General features: G+C 49.0%; 1 protein-coding gene across 5 annotated transcripts; it reads left to right on the forward strand.

The window, feature by feature from the left end:
• Window positions 1–4,350: 4,350 nt before the first annotated feature.
• LDLRAP1 (low density lipoprotein receptor adaptor protein 1) lies at window positions 4,351–23,067 on the forward strand. 5 transcript variants are annotated; one of them, XM_068657636.1, is made up of 9 exons: window positions 4,351–4,514; window positions 8,581–8,723; window positions 9,589–9,701; window positions 12,453–12,567; window positions 15,607–15,679; window positions 16,251–16,334; window positions 17,660–17,790; window positions 19,177–19,211; window positions 20,416–21,022. In XM_068657636.1, exons 1-9 carry the CDS (start codon window positions 4,430–4,432, stop codon window positions 20,423–20,425), a joined length of 789 nt encoding a protein of 262 aa, XP_068513737.1. In that variant the 5' UTR covers window positions 4,351–4,429; the 3' UTR covers window positions 20,426–21,022. The 5 variants fall into 5 exon arrangements, with proteins under 5 accessions (XP_068513737.1, XP_068513738.1, XP_068513735.1 ...); XM_068657634.1 differs by lacking the exon at window positions 20,416–21,022 and adding an exon at window positions 21,029–23,067 and having other exon boundaries at window positions 4,354–4,514; XM_068657635.1 differs by lacking the exon at window positions 20,416–21,022 and adding an exon at window positions 21,029–23,067 and having other exon boundaries at window positions 4,355–4,514; window positions 17,663–17,790.
• Window positions 23,068–24,207: the final 1,140 nt, after the last annotated feature.

Here is a 24,207-nt window from a genome sequence, read left to right on the forward strand (position 1 = left end):
CATGATTTACACTCTACATCACCTTGTATTTGACAGTTCAAATGGAGCAGAATATTTTTCAGCTTTTGTGCCAAGGAGTTTTTAAAGAGTTTTTAACAGAAATTCATAAAATGCACAAAGGCTTAAAGTCAAATGTATAATATACACTGATAGAAAGTGTTTGCAATGGTAACTTCTGAAGTGTTTCAGTTTTTTGAGGGTGGGGATTGTGGAGAGATGGGAAGCAAAAGTGTGCTGAGAAGTAGCAGAATTATAAATCCAGCATTATGATTTTGCAAACATGCAGTGGACGCTGGAAAGTTCTTCTCAAGAAAAAACAACAACAAACACCAAAAACCTTATTTCTTTCAAGTTTCATGGTATTTGGCATGTATGCCTCAATTAAAAAAAAAAAAAATGAAGTAGTACACCAGTCAGTAGAAGTGTTAAAGTTTCATAATTTTACTCACAGATACCTTTTTGGGATAAAACTTATGGCTTTAGCCAGGTGTGCATGTTCCTGTCATTTGCATTTTTGAATCATCTTGTATAATTGTCACCATAAAAGTGTTACTCAGAAATGTCATAGTTTTTTCATCTTTGTGTAAAACATGAAATAGTGTCACTGAGTTTTTGTGCTGAGGTTACCCCATGTTGCTGTCTACTTTGGCTACTGTCTCAACGCAGTGCCAGAGCTAAAAGGAACAAAGGGACCACTCTGGCTTCTTGTAGGTTAGTAAAGCTCCTGCTGGTCTTAGTGCTAGAGGACGAGGCCCAGGGTCGGTCAGTATCATTCGCAGTGGCACAGGTTTTCTTAGGCCAGTCAGAATGGAGATCCCTGCCCTGTGCCAAAGGTATTCATGAGGTATTCATGATCTGTCTCCCACGTTGAAGAGCATTTTTGGTCAAACTCCTGCTCCCTGTAACACTGATCCCCAGCACAGCGTGGTTAGATTTGCTGTTGTCTGAGTTCCTGGTGCCACCTGCACTTGCTGACTCTGCTTGAGGGTGAGAGAAGGGGGCTGACGATCCCTGCTGAGTGCTGCACCTCTCACGCAGGGATCTCAAAATGCTTCCAAATAGGACAAGGATTTTGCTTTGCAATTTGAAGGAAAAAAAAAAAAAAAAGATAAAATAAAAAGGATAAGAGGCCAGCAAAAGCCAAGGCTCTTTTCCAGAAGAGGATTTGGTGGCTTTTTAGAGAGGTCAGTGCCTGTTGTTCCCTTTGTGATCAGCTGAGATCTGAGCACTCTGCCTTTGGAGAGCCAAGCTTAGCAGCCACGTGACCAGATTCCAGCGTTGCTATTAAAAGCTCAAAAACCCCTAGTCAGCTCTTCCCCTGAGTCTGAATATGAAAAATAAATAAAGGGGAAAAAAAAAAAAAAAAAAAAATCAGATTATTGTGCTTGCTATCTGGCTTTCTGAACTTCCACTTTTTGTAATTTTTACCACAAAAATCTAGAGACCTAATTTTTTTTCATAGAAGTGAAGACTTTTAATCTGATAACATAACCCTCAAAGTTGCACGTAAAACAGCAATACTTGCAAGGACTAACCATTCCAAAAGGTACAAAGCACATCCAGAATAAAACTGGAAATAAAATTGTCTCTGGTCTCTGCATGCACTCACCATTAAATGCTTTTTAAAATTTTTTATTTTTTATTTACCAGCATTTTCCAAACAGTCACAGCCCTGCCTGCCCCCCTCTTCGTGAGAAGGACCAAGGACATTTTGTTGGGACAGAAATCCCTGATAAAGTCTACGTCTGGACAGCTGGGTACACCTCCCCAAAGGCAATGCGCAGTATGTACAGATCTAGCGGAGACATACAGCTACAAGGAGCAATCTCAGCACGCAAAGAAAATCTGGACTGGAGGGTAAGGAGATTATAAAGATTAAATAAGATGAAAAGAGATGTTTAGAATTATTATTAGCTTCAAAATCTGCACAACCAGAGCAGCAAAGCACTGTCCATATGCTGTTTTACATCTGCATAGTCTTGATGGCTTTGTTCCTGTCTACACCTTGAATGTAATGTTCTGGTACAATCTGAACACAAAGCAACACTAGCAATAATAAAGTCTGTCTCTAATGAGACAGCACTGGACGTATTGAATCTGGCTGGGTAGAAGCAGCTGGAAATAGCATCTTAAATGCAGTAATGTGACAGGAGAGATGACACAGTACTGCTGGGTAGAGACAAATGAGAACACAGAATTTTATTAAGGAAAGCCCAAAAAAATGTTATAATTAAGAATGAGTTAAATTGAGCCTAATGCTGAGATTACATCAGGTCGTTGTGGCTTTTCACAGAGTTCAAATAAACCCCCTTTGCATCTGTGCTATGAATTTCCTAATCTACACCTGCTCTAATGTGGCAGAAAAAAGGTTGCTCACAGCAGCAAAGGATGTGAGATGAGGGGGGAATGGAGAATCTCCTAGGGGCTTGCTTTAGGGGATGAGAATAGGTTGAAAGCTTTTTTGAAGGAAATACATAAAAATCAAGAAATGGATTTTGCTCTCTCTTTCCTAAAAAATCCCCACCTGAGCAATGGGGCTATTCTCTAGAGGAAGATTTGCCTCTGAAAGGGACGGATGCTGGACCCAATGCCATCTTGGAGAATTATACACGTTGGTGTGTTTTTGCAGGGGAGTATGTAAAAAAAATCACTGAAATAATTCATTGCTATTTTTCAGCTCATGTTATTCAACTCTTTTGAAATAAATAAGCTGTTAGTGATATTGTGACATCCCTTGCACTCTGCCAAGCCTGAAGTTGCACTCTGTCAGGGACTGAGCACATGCTCCCAGCCCTGACTTCCATCTCGAGCTTCTGTACCACAGAGTACGCTGCCTTGCTGAGTATATTCGCCTCCCTAAGGCATGTGGCCACATCATCAGGGTGCCAAACCCCAATGCTTAATTCCAAGCATGACATTAAAAGAGACCAGATCCAGCCTTTGGGGGAGTAAAGCAGGAGTAGCCAAAATCCCAGCAGCCCAGAATACACCTGCAAGCATACTTCATTATTTGAGTCAAACTGAGGAAAAGTTTCAGCTATAAAGAATGGGAGACTATAAAATCCTGGATATTTTGGTGTTGCGTGTGGTTTTTGTTTGTTTGTTTGTTTGTTTTAAGTATGGCAGTTCAAAGAGTCGTCTCAAAAAGAATTATTTTAATTTTGATAAGGGTGAATAATTTAAAAGGTTTAAAAAGTTTAAATAACCCCAAGGGAAAAAAAAAAACCTTCTGAAATGACTGGGCAGAGCATGGCAGGGCTGGGAAGGTCAGACAGGCTGTGCTCACAGCTAGCAAGAAAGCAACGTTTCAAAAAACAAACAAACAAAAAGCTGTTGTGCCATCCTCAGCCCTTAGACGTGAATGGAGAGATTTGACTTTGCTTCCCTGGCCTGTACAGCTCACCTGCCTGCGGGCTGCTCTTGATGGCAGGATGGCCTGGGCTTCCTGGCACGACAGGAGGCTGAAAGGTACAAAGCTGTGAGGCTGAGAGCCCGAGGCCCTGCCTTCCTCGCGGAGAGGTGACACTGGTAATTTTTCACCCTCGCAAGGATCTTTTAAACTCAAATTACGACTTTCAGGGAGGCTGGCTTCAACATCATGGCCACATTTGAGACCTTGACTCGGTGACTCCTCTCTCCCAGGCTGCTGTCACGCCGTTGTGGGCTTTCACTCTCTGGCTGCGGTGGCACCTTGAAGAAATCCCTTCTGCTGCTGCCACCAGAGCCAGCGCTGCCGGCAGAGCGACGGGTGAGTGCCACCAGTGCTGGGAGAGCTCCGCAGGGGCCGGCGGCACCGCCGTGTGCCCCACGCTCTTCTCTTCGCACCAAGAGCCTGAGCCAGGCCCCGCGGTGCGCTGGGCGCCTCGGAGGGGACGGGGCCAGCGGCACGCAGAGCAGCAGCACGCGGCGGAGCCTCCCCGTCAGGATGCCGGCCGGAACCTCCCGCTGGGACCGCTGCACAGCGAGGCAGGAGCCGCTGCCTGAACGGAGCCGAGCGTGGCGGTGTGTTGAGAGAGAAGAGATTTGGCCAAAATACGGGAAAAGGGAAGCCAACGCCGGGCGGGGCAGACACCTGCCCCGCGGTTTTCTCAGCCTTGGTTATCAGGGAGCCGATCGCCGAGCTGCCGCCTGAGCTCAGCCGTGCGGCACGTCCCGAGCACGGGGCTGGGCCCCCCCCGCACCCCCGTAACCCCGGCTGCTGGGGCCGAGCCCAGCGGCAGCCGCGGGGACGCGCAGGGAAGCGCGCGCCGAGGCCGGGCTCCGGCCCCCCGCTTGGGTGTGCGCGTGGGGGGGACGCGGGCACGCGCGCGGGGGGGGGGGGGATGGGGGCGGGGCTTAGCGGCCGGCCCCGCCCCCGGACGCGGTCAGCGCGGGCCGTGCCGGGGCGGCGCCGCCGCCAAGTTGCGGAGGCCGCGGGGCAGCAGCGGTCATGGACGCGCTGCGCTCGGCGGGGCGCGCCCTGCTGCGGAGCCCCAGCGTCGCCAAGCCGGCCTGGGCCGGCGGCCGCCACAAGAGTGAGAGCCGCGCGGCCCCGGCCGCTCCGCGCCCCGCTTCTTCCTTACCGTGTTCCCCCCCCCCCCTCCCCGTGTGCCCCGCTTCCGCCCCGCGCCCTGGCTGCGGGTGCTGCCCCCCCTCCCCCTCCCCTCCCCTCCCCTCCCCTCCCCTCCCCTCCCCTCCCGGCGGGCGGCTCGGGGCTGCGGGGCGGGGGGCCCGGTGGCCCCGGTCCTCGTGTCCCCGATCGCGGGACCCCCGGCGGGGAGGGAGCGCGAGCTGCGGGGGCTCCGGCCGCGGCGTGGGCCCGGCCCGGGGCGGGCGCTCGGCTGCTGCCGGCCGTGTCCCTGCGGCGGCCGCCAGAGACGAGCCCCGGGCCGCCCCTTGGCGTGCGCGGCCGGCGCTGGGGCCGCTCCGGCGGGCGGCGCAGTTGGCGAGGGGCCGCGGGAGCGGTGGGAAGGGGCCGGCCCTGCTGTCCCCGGGCACGCTCCAGCTTCTCCGTTTTGCTGCCCTCCTGGCGGGATTGATCCCGGGTTCTTGCCCCTTTTTGTGAGAATGAAGGGGCCGGGAGCTGCGGGAGTTGAAACCGCAGCTCGGTGGTGCTTTGGGGGGGGGGGGAGGCCGGCAGCCCCGTGGTTGCAAACGCCTGGTGCTGTGCTGGGACTTGTTGAGCTGCTCCCCAGAGCGGTCCCATGGGGCAGAGACGCTCCTCGCTAACTGCAAAGTGTGGCAGCCCTTCAGTTCGGGCTGCAGACCTCCCTGAGCCTGCAGAGCAATGACCTTGCGGACCAGCCTGTCCCAGGCAGGCGCCTCCCGCCTGCGGGGCCACATCACCTGTGCCAGGCCAGCCTCGGGGGCCTGCTTCGGGAAGGGCACAGCCTGGGCGCGTTGTGCTTGCGTTAACTGGAAGGTGGAGAAGGTGGTGGGAAATGGTGCTGAGCAGGGCACGTGGAGGAGAGTCTGCACATCCCTGCCACGCTCGCTGCCTGTTTACGTGCTTCAAGCTGACAGCTTGTTGTGTGTTCGGCCGTGTGGTTTCCGTGCCTCTCACCTCAGGTGGCACACTTGGAGGTTCTTCCCCAGGCTGTAACCGCTCGCTGCAAGCAGTGCCAGAGCAGGGGTGCTGGCAGCAAAGGGGCCAAATGGAGCAGAGGCTCTCCTGGGCTTTTACCTGGGAGCAAAGCTCTGCCCAGTAGCAGGAATCAAAGGAGGGAAAAAATCCCGGCTTGGAGATTGTTGATGCTTGCTCCTTGATGCCCTCGTCAGCTTCTTCTTTCAAAAAGCCCTTCAGTGTCTGCACCAAAACCACCCGTGTTTCTGTCTCAGCTCAGTGTGAGGAGCAGGTGCCCGGGGCCTTCCTGCAGCCGGTGACGCTGAGGCATTGCCCCCGAGCACACATGGGGTCCCTGTCCTCAGTGAGTCCCTGCTGGGAGTGCAGCGTGCTGAGCTCCCACCTGGTGGTGGAGCTTGTGTCAGGGGAGAGGCCATGCACCTGGAGCCCTGTCCAGAAGATGAATGTGATGGCTGCTGTTGCAAAACGCCAAGGAGCCTGGGTGGCCGTCCTGAATCTCTCGGGTGTGGCTCGTGCATAGTATCTGAAGCTGAGGCATGGGTGGCTGATGCTAAGAGAGCAGTCCTGCCTGCTTGTGGAGCCAAGGCAGTAACAGAAGAAAGGGCAGGGAAGGTTTTGTCTTCATCTACTGAGAACTTTTGTCAGCAGCCAAGGCACAGAGCACGCCTGGGACAAAAAACATGACGGAAATGGCTGAAATCCTTGCTGGGGCGACGCTCTGTTCAGAGGAGAGAGGATGGAACATTGCACCGGCTGAAATTTCCTGCAGAGGGGCTGTGGGAGGCAGGGGGTGTGCTGGGCTAGATTTGCCCAATCTGTCCCTCCGCCTCCATGCAGGGATCAAGGAGAAGCTGTGTTGCAATGCCACGGAGCAGAAGTCAGGGAGGTGAGGTCAAGGGGTGGTGGTGCTCGCTTCTCTTATCTGTGCTGCCTTGGAAGGATTCAAGGGCAGTGTGTGGTGGGAACATGGGGTATGCACCATGATCAGCTGAAGGAGTGGGAGCAGGCGGCTGCCTGGCTGTTGTATGCAAATCTCTTTCCTGACATGCTCGCCCAGCTTTGGGTGCTGAGGGTGGGAGGGTAGCAGCAACACCCTTGGCTTTTGAAGAAAGCAGGCTCTTTGCTGGCGTCATCCGTTTCCAGACAGGGTACAAGGTGAATACAGCATCCCACGTGTCCTCGGAGCTCTGGGTGGATTTTGTGCGTGTGCTCACCAGCAAGCACTGCTCTGAGACTCGTGCTGGCCAAGTGAAGAAAAGCTGTTTTCCTCTTCTCATATTGGCTCCTGGAGTGGAGCAGCTCCTCTTGCCAGGTGCCTGGCTCAGCCTGCAGCCAGGGCCCTCTCCTGCTCAGCAGGACCTGCTCTGGCTGCACAGCTGCACGGCTCCCTCCCTGCAGCACAATCCTCACCCAAGCTGGGGCTTGGGCTCAGAAGCTCTTGCCCGGTGGTTTTCTTTTCCCCCTGCAGGCAGCCCCTTGGGACCTGCTGGTAGGTTTCAGGTGGGTTCTTCTTGACACCCATGTTGGGAGTGGTGCCGGGTTTGTGGCTTATCTGCTATCTTGCCTTGCCACAGGGCTGCATGCCTTGGGTTACTCAAGAGGCATGTCCCCCCTTGCTGCAGCCCTGCCCCTGCTCTCCAAAGTGGCTGTGGATTTGCAGAAAGTTGCAGAGTTTGGCCCTGTTGGTTGGAGGCAGCCAAAGCTTGGGCTGAATACAAGGCAACAAAGCCTTCAGGGGCATGTTTTGTCTGCAGCCAGCATAAACTGTTCTCCAGGAGCCACGTTGCTCCCAGGGCTGTAGGGCATCTCAGCTGCAGCATTACCTGCAGAGGTAAGAGCCTGGCCTCTTCCCCCTCACCTGCTGCAGGGACCCGAGCCTGTCTGTTCTGGCATGTAAGAGGCTGGCTCCCCCTGCATGCACGCACCGCAGAGGCACGCAGGCTGCCTGTGCTTGGCATAAGACACTCTGCCCTTCTGCCCTGCCCCCTCTCGTGTGCACTGTAGGAACACACAAACCACATCTTTCTGGAGGAAAGGCACTGCCAAGGCATGTTCTTGGCCATAGGGTGCTACCTGAGCACCACGGCATGTCCCAGCCTCTGGTGCTGCACTGCCATGAGCTGGACTTGGTGATCCTTTTGGTCCCTTACAAGTCAGGATATTCCATGATTACAGGAGGGCTTTGGTTTGTATGCTGCAGCCCACAGCCGGCGCATCATGTGCACCTTGGTATAGTTGCCTCCTGCTCAAAGCAAGATTCCTTTAATATGAAAGCTGCAGATCCTGGGTTGCAAGCTCTGTGTCGGGAACTAGAAGTCAGAGGTTAAATCCTGTGGTGCAATTTCAGTCTTACAAATCTACTGCTGTTTCCCACGCCTTTCCGGGAAAAGGAGGAATAGTCACACTTGGACATGCACGTCTGTATCTTCCAGCCTGCCTGACTTTCAGTGTGATTCCAAATTTATCTCCCTTTTTAGGACCCTCTTTCTTTAGGTGCTGGTTAGCATAGGGTAAGGATATTGTGGTGCACAGGGTGGGCACTGAGTCCTCCCCTCCGTACCTGGCTGGGCCTGATGCTCAGGAGTCCTTTGGTTTTGGTGTGAGCATGGGTACCCTCTGTTAAACTGAAGAGCTGATGGATCTTAAAGAGTCACTGACACATGCTGGGACTGGTGAAGGCTTGTCTTCCTGGGAAAAAGAAAAATGAGGGGGTTGCTCTTGCTGCCTTGGAAGGCTGTGGGGGCTGAGGGTGATGTCCACTGCGTGAACACCTCTCAGCTGCTGTTGTGTGCAACTGAAGCATGCTGTCACCTCTCCTGACAGCCAGCTTTCTGCTCCACCACCTTACACCAGCACCTTGTGAAATCTATCGTGGCAGGGCTGTCTGGTTGCTCAGCACATGTAGCATGCACTCAACCCATGTTGACACGGGACCCCAGCTGGTGGAATGCTGTGCCCTACCAGCAAACTTCCCTTGTGCATTTGGGATTCCAAGAGCCTCTCTGTTGCCCCCCTAGAGCTCCCAGAGAACTGGACTGATACCCGAGAGACGCTGCTGGAGGGGGTGCTTTTCAGCCTCAAGTACCTGGGCATGACGCTGGTGGAGCAGCCAAAGGGTGAGGAGCTCTCTGCAGCTGCTGTCAAAAGGATCGTTGCAACTGTGAGTATCTGTGCTGGGATGTGAGCCCTGGAGCATTTGCAGAGCAGACCCGTGTCACCTTCTGGCACCAGTGATGATTTTAAAAGCTGAGGGTATGGAGGCAAAGCTCTCTTTCTGCAGGCTGTGGTGGCCATCAGGGTTGCAGGTTTAGCCCTCATAGAGGTGAGGTCTGCAACTAGCTAGCTGTGTAACTTTTTGGAGAGAAGCTGTGCAGTGAGCTGAATGTAACTTCAAGCATGAAAGCTCAAAAATAGTAAATAAAAGGAAGCACCTTAAGTCTTGTTACCTTTTAAGCCACAGTCTGACCTTGGCACAGGGGATGTCTTGCTGCTTGAGCAGGATTTGTCAGTGCAACTTGGAGCTGGCTGCTTAGGATCCCTCATTCTGCAGGGCTGTCCTGCTCCCAGCACTGCTCCCTTAAGTACTTATGCTCTCATGGCTTCCTGAATTTGCACTGGTGCACCCCGCTGCTCTGGAGCTGGTCCTAAAATGAAAACTCCCTGGGGTGCCATCAAGCATTTACAGCTTTGCATATTTTGGCCAGACCAGCCAGGACTTTGTGCTGATGGTTGTGGTGACAGTTCTAGTGCTAGACTCCTAGACTTGTACCTCTGTGCTGTGTGGGGTGCACATCCTTGTCTCACTAATGCCAGGGTAAATCACTCCTTAAGGGAACATAATGGTTTAACAAGTGCCTTAACACACCTGGTAGTAAATTCAGTCTCTAATACTAATTACTGCTATTAGGATGTCTATTAGGTAGTCTATTGCATATCTAGAGTGACTGATCTGCTGTGCTCATATAGCCTTAGATGTGTCCTTGCTGAAAGCCTGCAACTTTCCCCTCCCCCTTTTCCTTCCAAAGGCAAAAGCAAGTGGAAAGAAACTGCAGAAAGTTACTCTGAAGGTCTCACCCAGAGGGATCGTGTTAAATGACAGCAGAACTAACGAGCTGATCGAGAACATCTCCATATACAGGTGCGTTATGGGACATGCTGCAGCATATGTGTGCCCTGAGCCCTCCTCACCTGCCTGTGCCCAGTGTGATGAGACAATCGTTCTGTGGTGGCATCTGAGTCCCCCCTCCTGGGTGGCCAGCTCTGATGTCCACCCAGGCCTGAACTGACGTCTCTGACCATCGTGTCTTAAAGCAAAGCAGTGGTGGGAAAAGGAGTGTGATCCCTATACTTAAGGGAAGCATACGTGTCATGCAATAAGTGTGTCCAGTGGTGCGGTAAGGGAAGACATAATGAGCCTAGACATCTCATGTGAGTGCACTGCTGATCTGCAGCCAAGCGCCCTGTGGCCATGTGAAGCTTTGCTGAAGAAATGCTGAAGCGGGTAAAGGCAGGGGGTGGATATGGAGGGTGGTCAGAGCATTGCTGAACAGAGAGGGATGTGAGTGCTGGAGCTGGGGCTGTCCCCCGCCCTTGCTTGCTGCTGCGCCCCATGCTCTTTGCTTCTGATGTGTTTACATCACTCTGACAAAGAGCAGGGCTTAGGCAGCTGTTGAGACCTAATACCAGTGTGGGAGGGGATGGTGAGGCTGGATTATCCTATATCCACTCCTGGATTTTTTAAGTGTATTTTCAAAGAGTATCTGGTTTGAGGCAGATGCAGGCCAGGAGGAGCACAGCTAAGCTCAGATCTGTCCCTTTCCGTCTCTTCTGTCCCTTCTCCTTTCACCCTTCATACGCTCCACTTTCTGTCTTTCACCTGCCACGTTACATCCCTTTGCTATGCATGGGATGGGGAGCGCTAGATTGGGGCACTCTCTAGCAGGACTACTAACTTACTTGCTTTTCTCCAGTTTAAACTAAGCAGTCACCTGCAGCCACCTCCCTTGGAGATAAAAACCACTGCTTAAAGAGCAGAGCTGCGTGAAGCGGCCGTGAGTGTGATCACACCGAAATTGGTATTGCTATGCTGGTGTAAAATCTTATGTGAGCATAGCCACGGGCCTTGGGTGTTTAGATGCTACCTTAAATTCTGCCCAGACCCTTTCATGGCCAGCAGTAAAGCTGTCCCTCCCCATCAGTGCTTGTATACAAGCATCCCCTTGGTTCAGCTTAAATAGGCTGTTATGTGGGGACTGATGCTGCTCCCCAGAGATGCTGGTGATAAGGGGTGAAAGCTGGGAAAGCAAGTGGGGATTATCCCCTCACTCTCCAAGTATGCTCCACCATTGCTGTTTCCAGGGAGTTCCTCTAACAACTCTGTCTTCTGTTTGGCTCTTTTGTCTACCAGGGAGATGCCACCTCTGAGCTCTTGCCCCAGGTCAGGTGCTCAGTCAGGCAGCAGGACAGGATGGCTGCAACTAAAACGTGGCTGTTGTCACTGGTGTGCTGCTGCGAGAGGCCTCGCAGTTATAAACCTCCTCACTTCAGAGGCGGGTGTGAATTGCCCTTTCCCTGCAAATAAAGCCCATCGTATTTCAATCTGAACACTGGAGGTTGTGGGAAGACAGCCGCATGTTTGCGTAGGTGACCTTTTGCAGCTTTGTCGTGGTTATTAAAAGACCAGAAATGCTGCTATGGGGACAAATGGGAGGAAGGACTAGACTTCCAAGTGCCTTTTTAATCCAGAGCACAGCTCAGCTCTGTAAGACTAAACAAAGGCTGTTGAGCGGAAGCATCCTCACATGCAGTGAGAACCTAATGCAGTGTAAATACATTTTGAATGCTGCTTTTTAAGTTTCAGCATCTCCCGGGATCTGGGACTTTCCAGTCCCTTCCCCACAAAGCCTCTGGGGCAGCAAGAGCATGAGCTGAATGGGCAACGCAGGGCAACAGGAAAACTTTCACCAAAGTGTCCCACTTTTTCCTTGAGCTTTCTTGTTCTGTACCACCTGTTTGATCTGCTGTATTCCCAGGAAAGAGTCTCTGCTTGTGCCTACTGCCTAGCACTAAATATCCAGGGCAGCTCCAGCTAGTGCTGCCTTTAGATGAGATGCTTGGTCCTGCAGCTTCTGGCCCAGAAGGTCCCTGAGGGGAGAGCCTGTTGCTCTTCCAGAGCCTTGTATTCCAGCGTAACCCTTGCCTGGAGACTGGAAGAGATGCAGCTGTTCCAGGGATGCTCCCTCAAGGGAGGCTGAGCTTCCTTCTCTGCATCCTGTGTTCTCACGTCAGGGCTCTCAGAGCATCCTATGCATCTGCCGCTGCAGATCTCAGAGCCCAAACTTCAGCCTTTGACAGCTTTTCTTTGGTGCTCCTGCATCATTTTCCTTCCCTGGTTTGAGAAAGCACAGGGAAACCTCAAGATTAATTCATAAGTTGAGGAAACAAGTCTTTCTGTTTCCTCTTGTAACCTTATACTCCAAGGAAGATCTTCCAGAGTCTCTCTGAGGCAGAGCATTAGATGTGTTCCCAGACTGCCACGCTGCAGTGCTTTCTTGCCTTCTAGAACCTGTCCTTCTCCCACAAGGTGAAATGTTTTCTCTTCTCTCCTGCCTCTGTGTGATGCACATGGTTCGTGCTGAGCTGTGCTGTGGCTGGCTACGGAGGGGCCAGCAGCTGCTCTGAGTTTCTCTTGCGCTCAAACCAGCAGCATTACGTCCTCTGTGCTGGGCTTTGTACTGCAGCTGGGTAGTGCTCCTGCACTCTCTCTGCCTTCGCTGCGTGGCCCTGATGCTTGAAGACACGGTGCAGGAGTTTGCTGGCAGGTTTGATGAGGGGTTGGTTGGTCTGTGCGTGCAGTGCCCCAGACAAGACGTTTCGTTCTGTCTTTCAGGATATCCTACTGCACGGCAGACAAGATCCACGATAAAGTGTTTGCCTACATTGCCCAGAACCAGCTCAATGAGAACCTGGAGTGCCATGCCTTCCTCTGTACCAAACGGAAAATGGTTAGTCCAGAGGAAGAAATGGGGATGTGGCGTTAGGAGGAGGAAGCAGAGAGGGGCTGCACGAGTGCTGCAATAACAGTTTTTGCCCTGAGCTATAGCAAGGGGAGTCCTTTCCCACATAAAGGCCGTGGGACAGTACTTGTGCAGGCGCTCCATGGTCCTGATGTGGTGCTATAACCTGTCTGCAGGCAGTTAATTGCTGTGCAGTGGCAGGCGATCACTCTCTAGAGGGACCACACCGCTGCCATGGAGCATGCACGAGGAGGAGGTGTGACTATGGGCTGGATTCAGCCAGTTGTCTCACATGGACAGGAAAGGAAAAGCCTTTCTGCCCCCAAGGTCTGAGACTGGGGTGAGAGCACCTGGGCCTGGACGAGCACCTGAAATCCTCCTGCCTTGCTGCAGTCCTGGGAGCTGGGACTCCTTTTCCTGCTCAGCAGCTGCTTCCCAGGACTGCAGGAGCCTTGATACATCATGGGCTTGAGAGGCTTGGAGAAGTGCGGATGTCTCCAGGGAGGATGATGATAGCAAGGTGCCAGGGGGAGGCCTTTAGCCAGTGATCCTGGGCTTACTATTCTGTCGTCTTTTTTTCCACTGAAGCTCCCTGTTCAATTTTTGCTGACATCTTTGCAGACAGAGCTGTGTCCTCTCAGAAAGAGGTGTCAGGATGTGCAGTGTATGAGACCCCACTGTGCCAGAAATTAGGGCTTGAAGCAGAGACCTGCATATGTAAACCAGTCTCTGTTTTTTGCTTTGAACCTTCTTGTGGGATTTTTCCTGCTGATTCAGGGCATCTCATGGAGGGAGGGCTCCCAAATGGTCAGGATGGGCAGGAATACAACATTTTACAAGCTGGAAGGGGAGAGAAGTGGATCGCTGGGCAGTGGCTCCGTATGATAACGTGGGAAAGTCCTTGGGGCTCTTAAGTAGAGCATCATGTGGGTCTGACAGCAAATGGCAGGAAGGGGTGTAGGAGAGAAGGACAGGTCAGATCCTTCTGCCCCCAGAAATCCTTCCTCTGGAGGGACCTGCTGTGTCTGTTGGGGGTCTGAGCAGAGAGGTGGATGTCTTGGATCTGCTTCCCTCCTTTCCAAGCCAGGAAGCAATAGCCCAGGAGGCTGCAGGAGCTGTTCCCTTTGGTGCATCCCAGTATGGTGATTTCTGGGTCCTCATGAGCGTCCCTATCTTCTCCAGCAGGCTGGCACTGCTGCTTGTGCCTGGAGCACAAGTGACTGCAGGTCTGATAATATTCTTCACTTCTCCCAGTTCTTTTTTTTTTTTTTTTTTATCCCCTCTTGGGAGAGAATAATGGAAGCTACAAGTTGTGTCTCCTGTGGTATGCATTCCCATCCTTGCATGGTGAAGATAAGCCTTGCTCTGCAAATTAAAATTTAAATCTCTCCATTGGTAAATGAATTATCTCATTATACATCAGCACAGTACATCTCCCTCCAAATGAAGTTCTCCAAGGCCTTTTGTGGCAAAAAATGAAATATTTCTCTTTGTCTATAAAATGCATGAATGTCATGCTGGTAAGGTGGTGCCCTGCTCCCAGACCAGGGACTGCCTCTGTCCCAGGGCAGCATCCCTGAATGTATGCATAGCTACCAGTCAACAGGCATGTCATTCATCTATATTTTTAGTTCATGAGTAATTCTCAACAGTGGCTGTGTCTTTAAGCTGTCAAATCTGAATCAAGCTTAAAATTGTAAACAGCTGTGAAGGGGTTTTTGTACTTAATTACCATATTTAAGTTTTTAACCATAAAATGTTTCTACTTCCATCAAAGATGTAAATAGCTCTGACATTCAAATGAGCTCTCATGCCTTACAAGGCTTAATTGCTTTGTTGCAGTCTTCTCTCTTCTTCCCATGCAGGACTTCATGGCTTTTGGGAGAAGTGTGTTCTCCTTCAGCACTTTCCCCTATGCCTCTGTCCTCCAAACTGCAAAGGGCTGTAGGTTATGTGCTCCAGGATCTGGGTTTGTTTAGCTTGTAACTTCATAAAACAAACTTTGGGGCTCCTACAGTGTGTCAACCGTGGTGTTTTACTTGCTCTGCCTTCTCCTAATGAAACTAGCATTTATGTTGCTATTTATACATCTTAAGCAACTTGTGTTATTTAAGGTGTGTTTTGTTGTTGTTTTTTTTTTTCTTAATACTACTCAAACTCTTGGCTGGGGGAGGAATGAAGGGACTGAAATGAAGGTGTCCTGCTGCAGCCCTGTCTGTGCGTATGTCCAGCTCGAGGTTGTTGCAAAACAAACCCGAAGTATTGGTTTAAACCCCTGGCACCCAGCCTAACTTGGAGGGAAGAAGGGGAAGACTCTGTGGGTCTCCCACATCTCACCTCCCAGATTACTCCTTGTCCAGGAGAGCTGGGAACTTGCCACATTTTGCCCTGTTGTCTGCTGTTCTCAGAGTATCCTCATGCATGTGGTCTCGCTGGGTGCTGGAGAGGGCAGCAAAACACAGCCCTGTACTTCTCTCCCTGGCTGTTGTGTGACAACAGTGACAGTGGTGTGGTCCAGGCTGCTTGGGCTCTGACCAGGTGCTGAGTCCCTTTGCAGGGTTGGTCATTCTGGGCATGATGCTCTGTGGCAGATACTGCACAGCACAGCCTCTGAGCAGGGAGCTACAGCTTTAGGGGAGCCATGGGGACAAGCCTGGGGCTGTGCAGCAGTTGCACTTGTTGAGATTGTGTTTAGGTGTGGAGTGTGTGAAGAGCTGTGCACCCTGTGGTTGGGAGTGGCTCTTCTTTCTCCTTGGCAGCATAATGCTGCTGATGTCTCTTCCTCTGCCTCCTCCATCCTCCAGTTGCAGCTTAGGATGTCTGCAATATGCTCTGTGTTCTACATGGAGCAAGTCCCTGTTTCCACCAATATTTGGTTACCTCTCCATAGCCAGGCAGTGCAGGAGTACATGGAGCGGAGGACTGGTTGGATCCATGTTAACGTGAATCTGCAAGGCAGAGCCTCCAAATGATTTCAGTCTGTGAGGACCCGTCTATTAATGTGCTGCCTAACCACTGTCTTTCCAGGCCCAGGCAGTCACCCTCACTGTAGCTCAGGCATTCAAAATAGCGTTTGAGTTCTGGCAAGCCTCCAAGGAAGGTGAGTTTTACTACTTTCTCCATTCATTACATGTACTTCTACTCTTCCACACAGCTGCAGTCCTTCCAAATCTATTTACTTTTGCCAAATTGGCTGTAATGTCCTTATGCTCTTAGTGTGGATCCCCACATCCGAGTTTGATTTTGGATTTGAGTTGGACCCAAAAGTTCAAGGGATGACTCTGTTTTTCTGGCTTTCAAATGCTTTTTCTTTTCCTCTTGCCCTCAAAATTTCCAGGCTGCTGTTAAGGTTGGTCCAACCTGTGGCATGATTTAAGTCATCTTCCAGGTTTCACTAGACAGCCTTGTCAATCAGGCGGAATTTTGGCTGCACTCCTTTCTTGCAAGTAGGTTTGGAGGACCAAGTATTTATCTGTGGTATCTCAGGAGCCCTGCCACTGTCAATATTTTGCTTTTACCTTTCAGAAGATTATAAAACACACCCAGAGCTTGGGCTGCTTTGGGCAGAGGAGACCTGGTGACCTGTTGTAACTGTCCCTGCTGGCCCTCCTTGCAAAAGGCTTTATGGGGTAATGCTTTGCCAGCAGTGATAGGATCTCCTTCTTTTTCAGAGAAGGAGAAGCGGGAAAGGTCCGTCTTGGAAGGAGAAGGGTTGAGCAGCCCAAACTTGGATGCCCATGCTTGCCCTGACACAAGTAAGTCACCAGCAGCAGAAATTTGTCTCAGCCTTGGGGATGGGGGCATCAGGCTGCTGCCTAACGTTTGTGGGTATTTTCCTGGGAGGGCTTTGATAATCAGCGAGGAGCAGGCACTTTTTTTTTTTTTTTTTTTTGAGATGTTGCCCTTGGTAGAGTGCCTGGAGTGTAGTCGAGGAGTTCAGGATCCTTCCATCTTCCTGTTAAATATCTCTTGCACCCCCTTGTACACAGCTGCTGTCTCCCCAAATCTGTTTACTTCCATCCAAGACAAATTGGCTGTAATGCCCTTAAGAGCTTAGCATGGATCTCCACATCGTAAGTTTGATTTTGAGTTTGCTTTGGACCCGAAAGACTTGCTGTCCCGTTGGCTGTGTGAAAATAAAACACTTAAATGGTAAAAGCCCTCATAATTCATTGTCTGGCCATGGGTCCTTTGAAACACTGGATGTATAGCCAGGAAGATATGGGACAGAAGGCTAATCTCCCTTCCATGCTGGCCACAGAGATAAGAGGATTTGGCACAGAGGAAAATAGCATTAAACTGGGCTTACTTCCAGACTGGCATATCTCATTCTCTCATGTGAAGGCCCAGGACTGGATGAATCTGTCACAAGTGGTGGCAGAATAGAACAAATGAGATCCAAGGCTGCAACTGGTGTAGAAATAGGCCCTGTTGTCTGCCTGGCCACAGGCTGATGATTTGCAGTTGGAGCATTTCTGCATCTGCACATATCACAGTGTGGTGGGGAGGATTTAAGGCTTCCCTGTGGTGTACCGGCAGCCCCCAAGCTATAAACTATTCCTTGTCCAGTGCAGGATTTTCCCTCATTCCTATAAAATAAAGATGCATCCTTGTGAGATGTTGAACTGATGTCATGGTCTGAGCTGAGGATATCACCCAGTCTGTTCCCGCTCTGTGGTTGCTGTTCCCATCCCATGGGCTATGAAGCCTTGGGGTGGGATGTCTCAGCTTTGCCCAGGACTGATCCCGAGTCCTTCCGAATGTAAGCATGTACCCAGGAGCCTCCTTTGATGGCTGATGGAGGGACAATCTGTCTGATCCTTCCCTGCCTCCCTGATGAGGGGATCTCAGGTGCCTGATGTGAGTATCTAGAATTAATTGGGTAGAAACCACAGCCTCAGCCATTGTGAATGTAGCTTCTCCATATTAAAAGCTGTGGCCATGGTGAAGGAATTCAATGCTGTCCCCTAACATTCCCCTGAAGGGAAAGAAATTGCTGCAAAACAGGTTGGTTTTGTGTCATCTGTTTTTTTTTTTTTTTTTCCTCCCCTGCCTCGTTTCCTCTCTTCTTTGCTCACAGCAGCAGTCACAGCGAACTTGCTGGATTTAGAAGATCCTGCCAAACTGACCCTGAGTGGCAGTGCAAACTCTGCACATTTAGATAACAGCATGTTTGGGCCCAGCTCCTCTGTAAATAACAACATGATGTGGGTAAGTGCCCAGGACACCGTAGCATCTGCCAAGCTGACAGGGATTGATGCTGCCTCCATTTTGTGTGCTCTGGGTCCCCTTTCAGAGCTTGCTCTTGGACAAAACTTGCATTTGGTCTGTGTGATTCTGTGTGTGTGAAACCCCCCTGGGAGCTCTCAGGCAGCTGAGCCATTCAGGGTTTCAGACATGCCCAAGCGAGCTTGGTTTTGGTGTCCTACCTAGAAATTGAGTACCTAATGTCCTTTTTAGGATCAGTAAATAAATTAAAGCAATTTAAAGCTGCTCTGAAAAATGCTGCTGTCAGATAATTTAATATTATTTATTCTGTAACAGCATTTCTCTGTGGTTTGTCACTTAATTGAGAGACCACCTAACTGCTCTATTCAGGGGAAAAAAAATCATTGTTCATGGCCTTTGTCTACTGTTCACTAAAACCAGGTTATGTTTACATTTGTTATTACTTTTAGTTTTCCCTTGTTCTCATTTGTGGCTTTGTCTTGCTTGTCTGAGCATGTATGGCTTCTCTAAAATACCCAGTCATCTGGCTTAACTGTTTCACAGACTGGTAATAGAAAAATAACCCAGATGATGTTTCTGGGTGTGCATCCATAGGGGAGCTTCTTGCACAACCAAGTGCTCCCTCACCAGTAGGGCTGGGGCTGATCTTTGAACCCCCAACCTCTGACCTTGTTCCCACCGTGTTTCCTCTCTGGAAACATGCTGCCTGTAATAATTCGGGAGAATTGAATGATAAAGGCCTTTGTTTGAAGCCTGTTTCTTGTGTCTGCCAGGTCTGAGGCACTTCAGGTTAAACCTGAAGATCAATTCCAAGTCATATAAAATCCTGGAGGTTTACCAGCAGTCTCTGAACCCTCCCTTCTTGCAGTTTTCATACTTTGCGTTATTACATCAGATGGAACCAGCTTTCATCTTAGAACAAGGTGGCAATTTTCAAGCAGGGAGTTTGTGGGCATTGGCTTCTTCAGAAGGACCCAGTTGACCACAGAGGGGAATCTACTCCAGCTGATGGGCCAGGTGCAGCCTGTGGGCAGAATTAGACAGGTTTGGATATGGTGGAAAAAGGCCATCCCTCTCACCTGTCTCTGGGCTGTGAGGGGTGCACAGAATCCCCAGACTGAGCCCTGGGACCTGCTCTGAGCAACCCTGGACAACCCAGAGTTACATCTCTTACCCTGTGACTTGTATGGAGAGTGAGATAAAACCTGCTTAAGGAGGCAAATTGCTGGTAGAAGTGTTGCTTTAGGCACTCAGAAGTCTCTCTCTATATATAATCTGCCATGCTCAAGTATGGAGTTAGATCTCTAAATACACTTCTGTGCATTCTCTTAGCAACTACTTCTCTCTCTTTTTATCTCTTTAAAAAAGGAAATGGATGATGGTCTCGACGAGGCATTTTCAAGGTAATTCTGATAACTCCCTTTACGAGCTCACACCACCAGGGACTAGCCCAAAGGGACCAGCGTTTTTCATAGTGCTTCTAATCCAATCAGCTGCTGTGATCTGACCTAGGCAACTGCCCCATCGGTATCTCAGCTCCTAATTGAAAGACAGGCTCTGAGACTGGCTGATAAGCCAGTATTTTGACAACCTTTTAAGGACAGAGAGAGGCTGCGTGTGATAGGAAATTGAATTCCTCAAGCAGCCAGCATGTCTGCTCTTGCTTTCCAGGGAGGTTTGAAGCTGCCTGTTTCCAGCTCCTGTGCTAGCTGTGGCAACACTGGTCCCAGCTTCTGGCATGGGGGTCTTTATCCTTCCTTTCCGTTCTGTGAGGCTTGGACTAATCCTGGTATCGCAGTCTCATCTTTCCCCAAACCAAGAGCAAACTGCTGAGGGCAGCGTTCTCCTTCCCTGCCGAGTCCAGTTCCACTTGCAGCTTTGTAGTAACTCTGATACACTAATTTTGAACTAATTTTGAATTAACATACTTGAGCACATTCAGAGTTTGCGGCCATAAATTCATGTGGCTTAACTTACTTTCAACTTTCAAGTCCAAATTAAAACCTTCCCTGGAGGTTCACACTGAGCAGTCCAGCAATGGATAACTGACCCATTTTCTTTTGGGTCAGTTATCCTGTCTGTCCTTGCGTAGACAGGTCTGTGCAGGGTGACAGGGATGTTGAGGTGCAAAAAACTATGTGCTCAGCCCTAAGAAGATGGACCTTTGTATCTCATTTGGGTCTTGGAAATGATTTAAAGGTTCCACTTCCATGGCAACTCTGTCCAAAGTCACATTCAATAAAGGGACTGCTTGATGTTAATGTCATCTGTTTTTCTCACCTCTGTTCCTTGCTCTGCTTAAATAAGCAGATGTTATTGCAGTCTTTTGTTTTGCATTGCTGGATGCCGAGCTGTTGCATCGCCCCTGGCCCCTGTCATTTGAGTAACACGGTATTTGGACTGCACATCCACTGGGGTGGATGCTTTTGAAAGTCCTCCTGCCAGAACATCATTGCTGGTCATTTTTCTACTTTATTAAAAAGTGTATGCGTGGTTAGTTTTACCTGAGGTTTATTCAATGCCGTGCATCTGTTATATGGAACACGAAATATTTGTATTGATCTGTGGAACTGGGAGAACAGATGCTGCAGTGTTATGTTTCCACAGGGGTATTTAATAGCACAACAACAAACTGGGACTTGTTAAGTGTTGTGGAATGTCCAGGACCTGCAGAGATGGAAACTCTTTAAACTGATCCTGTGGGCTGCTAAACACCAACTGAGACTGTCTTAACACAAAGAGTTAAATGTTTAGGCCAGGGCCCTGGGAGGCAGGAGGGCTGCTTAGAGCTGCTGCAATCTCTAGCAGGCAGAGAGTGACAACGCCATGAGAACCCAGGCCTTGCAGTGAGGCTGCTCCTTTGGCCAGTGGAGCCTTTATGCTGAGATAAGAACCCAGTTAATGACACACCCGCCAGCAATATCTAATAGGAAGAAAAAGACACTGTTCTGCCAGACCGTGAACGTATGGGATGTTCCCACTGCAAATTCCCTGGATGCCTGTAGGGGAAATGTAAGGATAAACAAGCAGAAAAGCAGCTATTAATGAGAGAGTTGCAAACGTTACACGCCAACTCTCCCCTTACTGAATTACTACTTTCCGTTGGAGGACTTTAAATGCATAACTGAAGTTCGGATTTGGCATTAAAGATGCATCAAGCATCCAGGCTATAAACTGCATGCATTTCTGTTCTTATTTTTTTGTTTTTCTTCCCTCTTAGACTTGCTCAGTCGAGAACAAACCCTCACGTTCTTGACACGGGACTGACAGCTCAAGATATCCAGAGCGCAGAAATGCTTTCACCTGTAGATTGGGATAAAATAGATTCAAATACAGGCGAGAAAGATGATGTGTTCATGTTTTGAAGTCAAATTTATCTAATAGCTGACATTAGAATAACCAGTAAAAGTCTGTGGACTGAATTATGCTCTTCCAGGTGCTGTACACAAGGGACTATTCTGAGGGATCATCACCAAGTCAGATCATGTTATGGCACGACTTAGACCAAAGCTTTAGAAATCTAATGCTGAGAGTTTTTTTTTTTTTTTTTAACCTTTTATCTAAACCGTAAGATGCTCTTGAACGTATTTATTCATAGCTTTGCAGTTTACATACATTGTTGGAAGGTGTGTAGAGCATCTACCGTATTTGATGGCAATATACCATGGAAGAACCATCAGCAGTGCCTGTTCCTCTCTGCAAAAGACTATGCAACACCAAAGTCTCTGCGTATACGCATTTCTAGACAAAGATCTGCAGATGCAAATGCAGTTGCAAGCACGACTGTTACTAAGCTACTGTTTCTTGAACAATACATCACCTACCTAGGCTAAGGGGAAGAGAGTTGCTGCAGCTGCTAGCGATGATAAAATCAAAGAGGTAGCAAAGACGTTGCTTTTGTTGGGAATGTCTGTGATACTCTCACAGTTGTCAATCACCCATACATGTTCTGGCTTTTTCTTTGCCAGCTTCTTAAAGGAATTGATGCTTTTTACCCAAAGATTCTATGAAGTTCTGCACTTTAAAACTTGAACTGAAAGCAGTGGTCCAAAATGACAAACTAAGCAGTGCCTGTGATATCTCTTCAGAAGCTATTTATCCTTCTTCCAAAACAAATGAACAACAACAACAAAAAAAAAAATGACAGTATTTCAGGTCTCTTTCGAAACTGCTCACATACACTGTTTCTGATACAACTCGAAATACTAAGGCTCAGTTGCATTGTTGGTTTACAAGCAAAGCCACCAGGGAGTAACCAATCTGCTTTTCTAAAGTGTGTTGAAAGTTGCAGGTTTTCTGAATCCAGTAGCACAATAGATTTGTGTTCTTAGCTCTGCTAAGTGGATTTGGCCATGCGTGCCTTTTTACTGTCTCAAAACTATTTGGTAGTTGTTCACTCAATAGACTCAGATGGAATTGGATTAGACAAGACCAGTACTTGGATGTTCAGTTAGCAAAAGGTGCCCCTTTCAGTGGTATTCCAGTCCTCTTCCCCCTATAGTCACATCTGCTGTGAGGCTTAGGAAGCTCTTTTCATCTATTCGTGGAACTGAAAATAAGTAATGGAGGTATAAAGCTTATGCTAATTAAAAGATTAAGTTTAATAATCCTAAATAGTTGCACTGACAGTTTGTAATGTTCGTGGCCTTCTGTGAAGTATACTAAGTATACTAAGCTGTTTTATAGATTTGTAACTTGGAATTTGTAACTTGGACCTTGGTTTTGAAACACTAATTCATTTGTCAGAAAGGTCATTATAATTCTTTGTTTGCTAGTAAACAAACAAACAAAACCTCTTTGTCAGCTTTAACAGTTTATTAGGAAACAGCTGAATGACTCTTAGATTTGATTTTTTTTTTCTCTGTTATTGTGATAAGGTATTGAGGACTTGGGAAGCCAACTCACCATGTCTCTTAGTAAAATGCGTTCCCTGCTTATTCTGCAAAATTGTGTTTAGAGCAATTTTACATCTTGAACCTACTATGCCCATGACTTACTTGATGTCATGTGTAGCATCGCTCTCTTGCGATTGAAGGAATTACTCAAAGTTCATCCATGCTACAGAGGCACACAGTAGAGACATGAACCTAATGGACTGTGAGGCTTTCTCTGTACATTGTACTTCTCCATTTCTAGAGATTTGAGAGTCATATACTGAAATGCACAATACTATATATGTATGTATATAGTTTTTAAGAAAACCTAATGCTGTAAACAATATCTGTATGGAGAAAAATAAATATTCTGCCATTTTTTGGAGCATCTGTGCTGGCCTTACTTTTACTGTGGCATTTTTAATATGTGGAAGTCTTGAGTTTTCTTTTTCCCTTTAGGCATAGCAGTAAGCAACGAGAAACAGTGGGAAAAGAAAGTTTCTGTCCATCAGAAGACTGTTTCTGGGGCTATCTATATGGAGAAATGATGGCTGCATTTGGGCACCATGTGGCAGCGCTGCTTCCAGGGCATGCTTAGCGGGACCAGATGTGGCCACACGGGCTGTAGCAGAAGGGCGTGCAGCATCTGCCTCCTGTGCCGTGGGCAATGTACTAATGGGGTCAGGAGGTGACTGCAGTCTGCTAAGTATATCTGCCCCTGCTTAGCTAAATCAGCCTCTAGGTAAGGATGATAACAGAAGATGAAAGTCAATGATTAGTCTCATTGGCAGGTATGTGTGGTGCTGGTAACATCAACAAATCAAAAGCATCTTAGCTGATAGTACTTGAGTCACTGTGCACTGTACTTCTCCCTTGGAGGGAGTTTAATAGTTGGCATTTAAATAAAACTGTGCAGAGAATACCCTGTACTTCCCTGCATATCCAGCCTCTCCTTGCAATTCCGGCTTTTTCTGGCTACTAGCTCGAGTGGTTGGGCTCCTGCAGCTGCTGGTTAATCACACTGCTAACACTCACCTGGGAAGCAAATGGAGAAATTAATTTGGGAATGCTGACAAATAGATTTAACCTGAGTACAGGCATGCTCCTTGGGCATAACAGAGCTGGGTTCTGGGTGGAGGCAGATGCCTCTCTTCCAGTAGCGTTAGGCTATTGTGAAATATGCGCCTCAGTGGAGCAGAGACTCCCAGCGCACCCAGCGCTGTTTGCTTACCACTATTCCTTTAATGAATTGTAAACTTTGGTTGTAACCCAATTTAGGACTCAGTCATTTATAACACTATCAAAAAAAAAAAAAGTTCATTTTTCTGTTTAAATCGCCTGTTCCAGTGCAAGGAGATGTCTCAGATGATGAGTACTGGATGCCAACAGTCTGCTTTTGTGCATAACCGGTGGCGGTGCTGAGGTACAAATGGATCTTTTAACTTTGATGTGACTTTTTTTTTTTTTAAGCGACAGTTCAGAAGCTTTCAGCGTCCCTTTCCTTCACCTCCGCTGGCAGCTCGTG

Source organism: Anas acuta, chromosome 21 (assembly GCF_963932015.1).
Source record: "Anas acuta chromosome 21, bAnaAcu1.1, whole genome shotgun sequence".
In the NCBI taxonomy this organism is placed as follows: Eukaryota; Metazoa; Chordata; class Aves; order Anseriformes; family Anatidae; genus Anas; species Anas acuta.

Excerpts from the sequence above, each read along its gene's own strand:
- LDLRAP1 (XM_068657634.1), top strand. The coding sequence starts at position 4,430 with ATGGACGCGCTGCGCTCGGCGGGGCGCGCCCTGCTGCGGAGCCCCAGC. Across the intron at positions 4,515-8,580 it reads GGCCGGCGGCCGCCACAAGA|AGCTCCCAGAGAACTGGACT; the intron begins GTGAGAGCCGCG and ends TTGCCCCCCTAG. Across the intron at positions 17,791-19,176 it reads TAAATAACAACATGATGTGG|GAAATGGATGATGGTCTCGA; the intron begins GTAAGTGCCCAG and ends TCTTTAAAAAAG.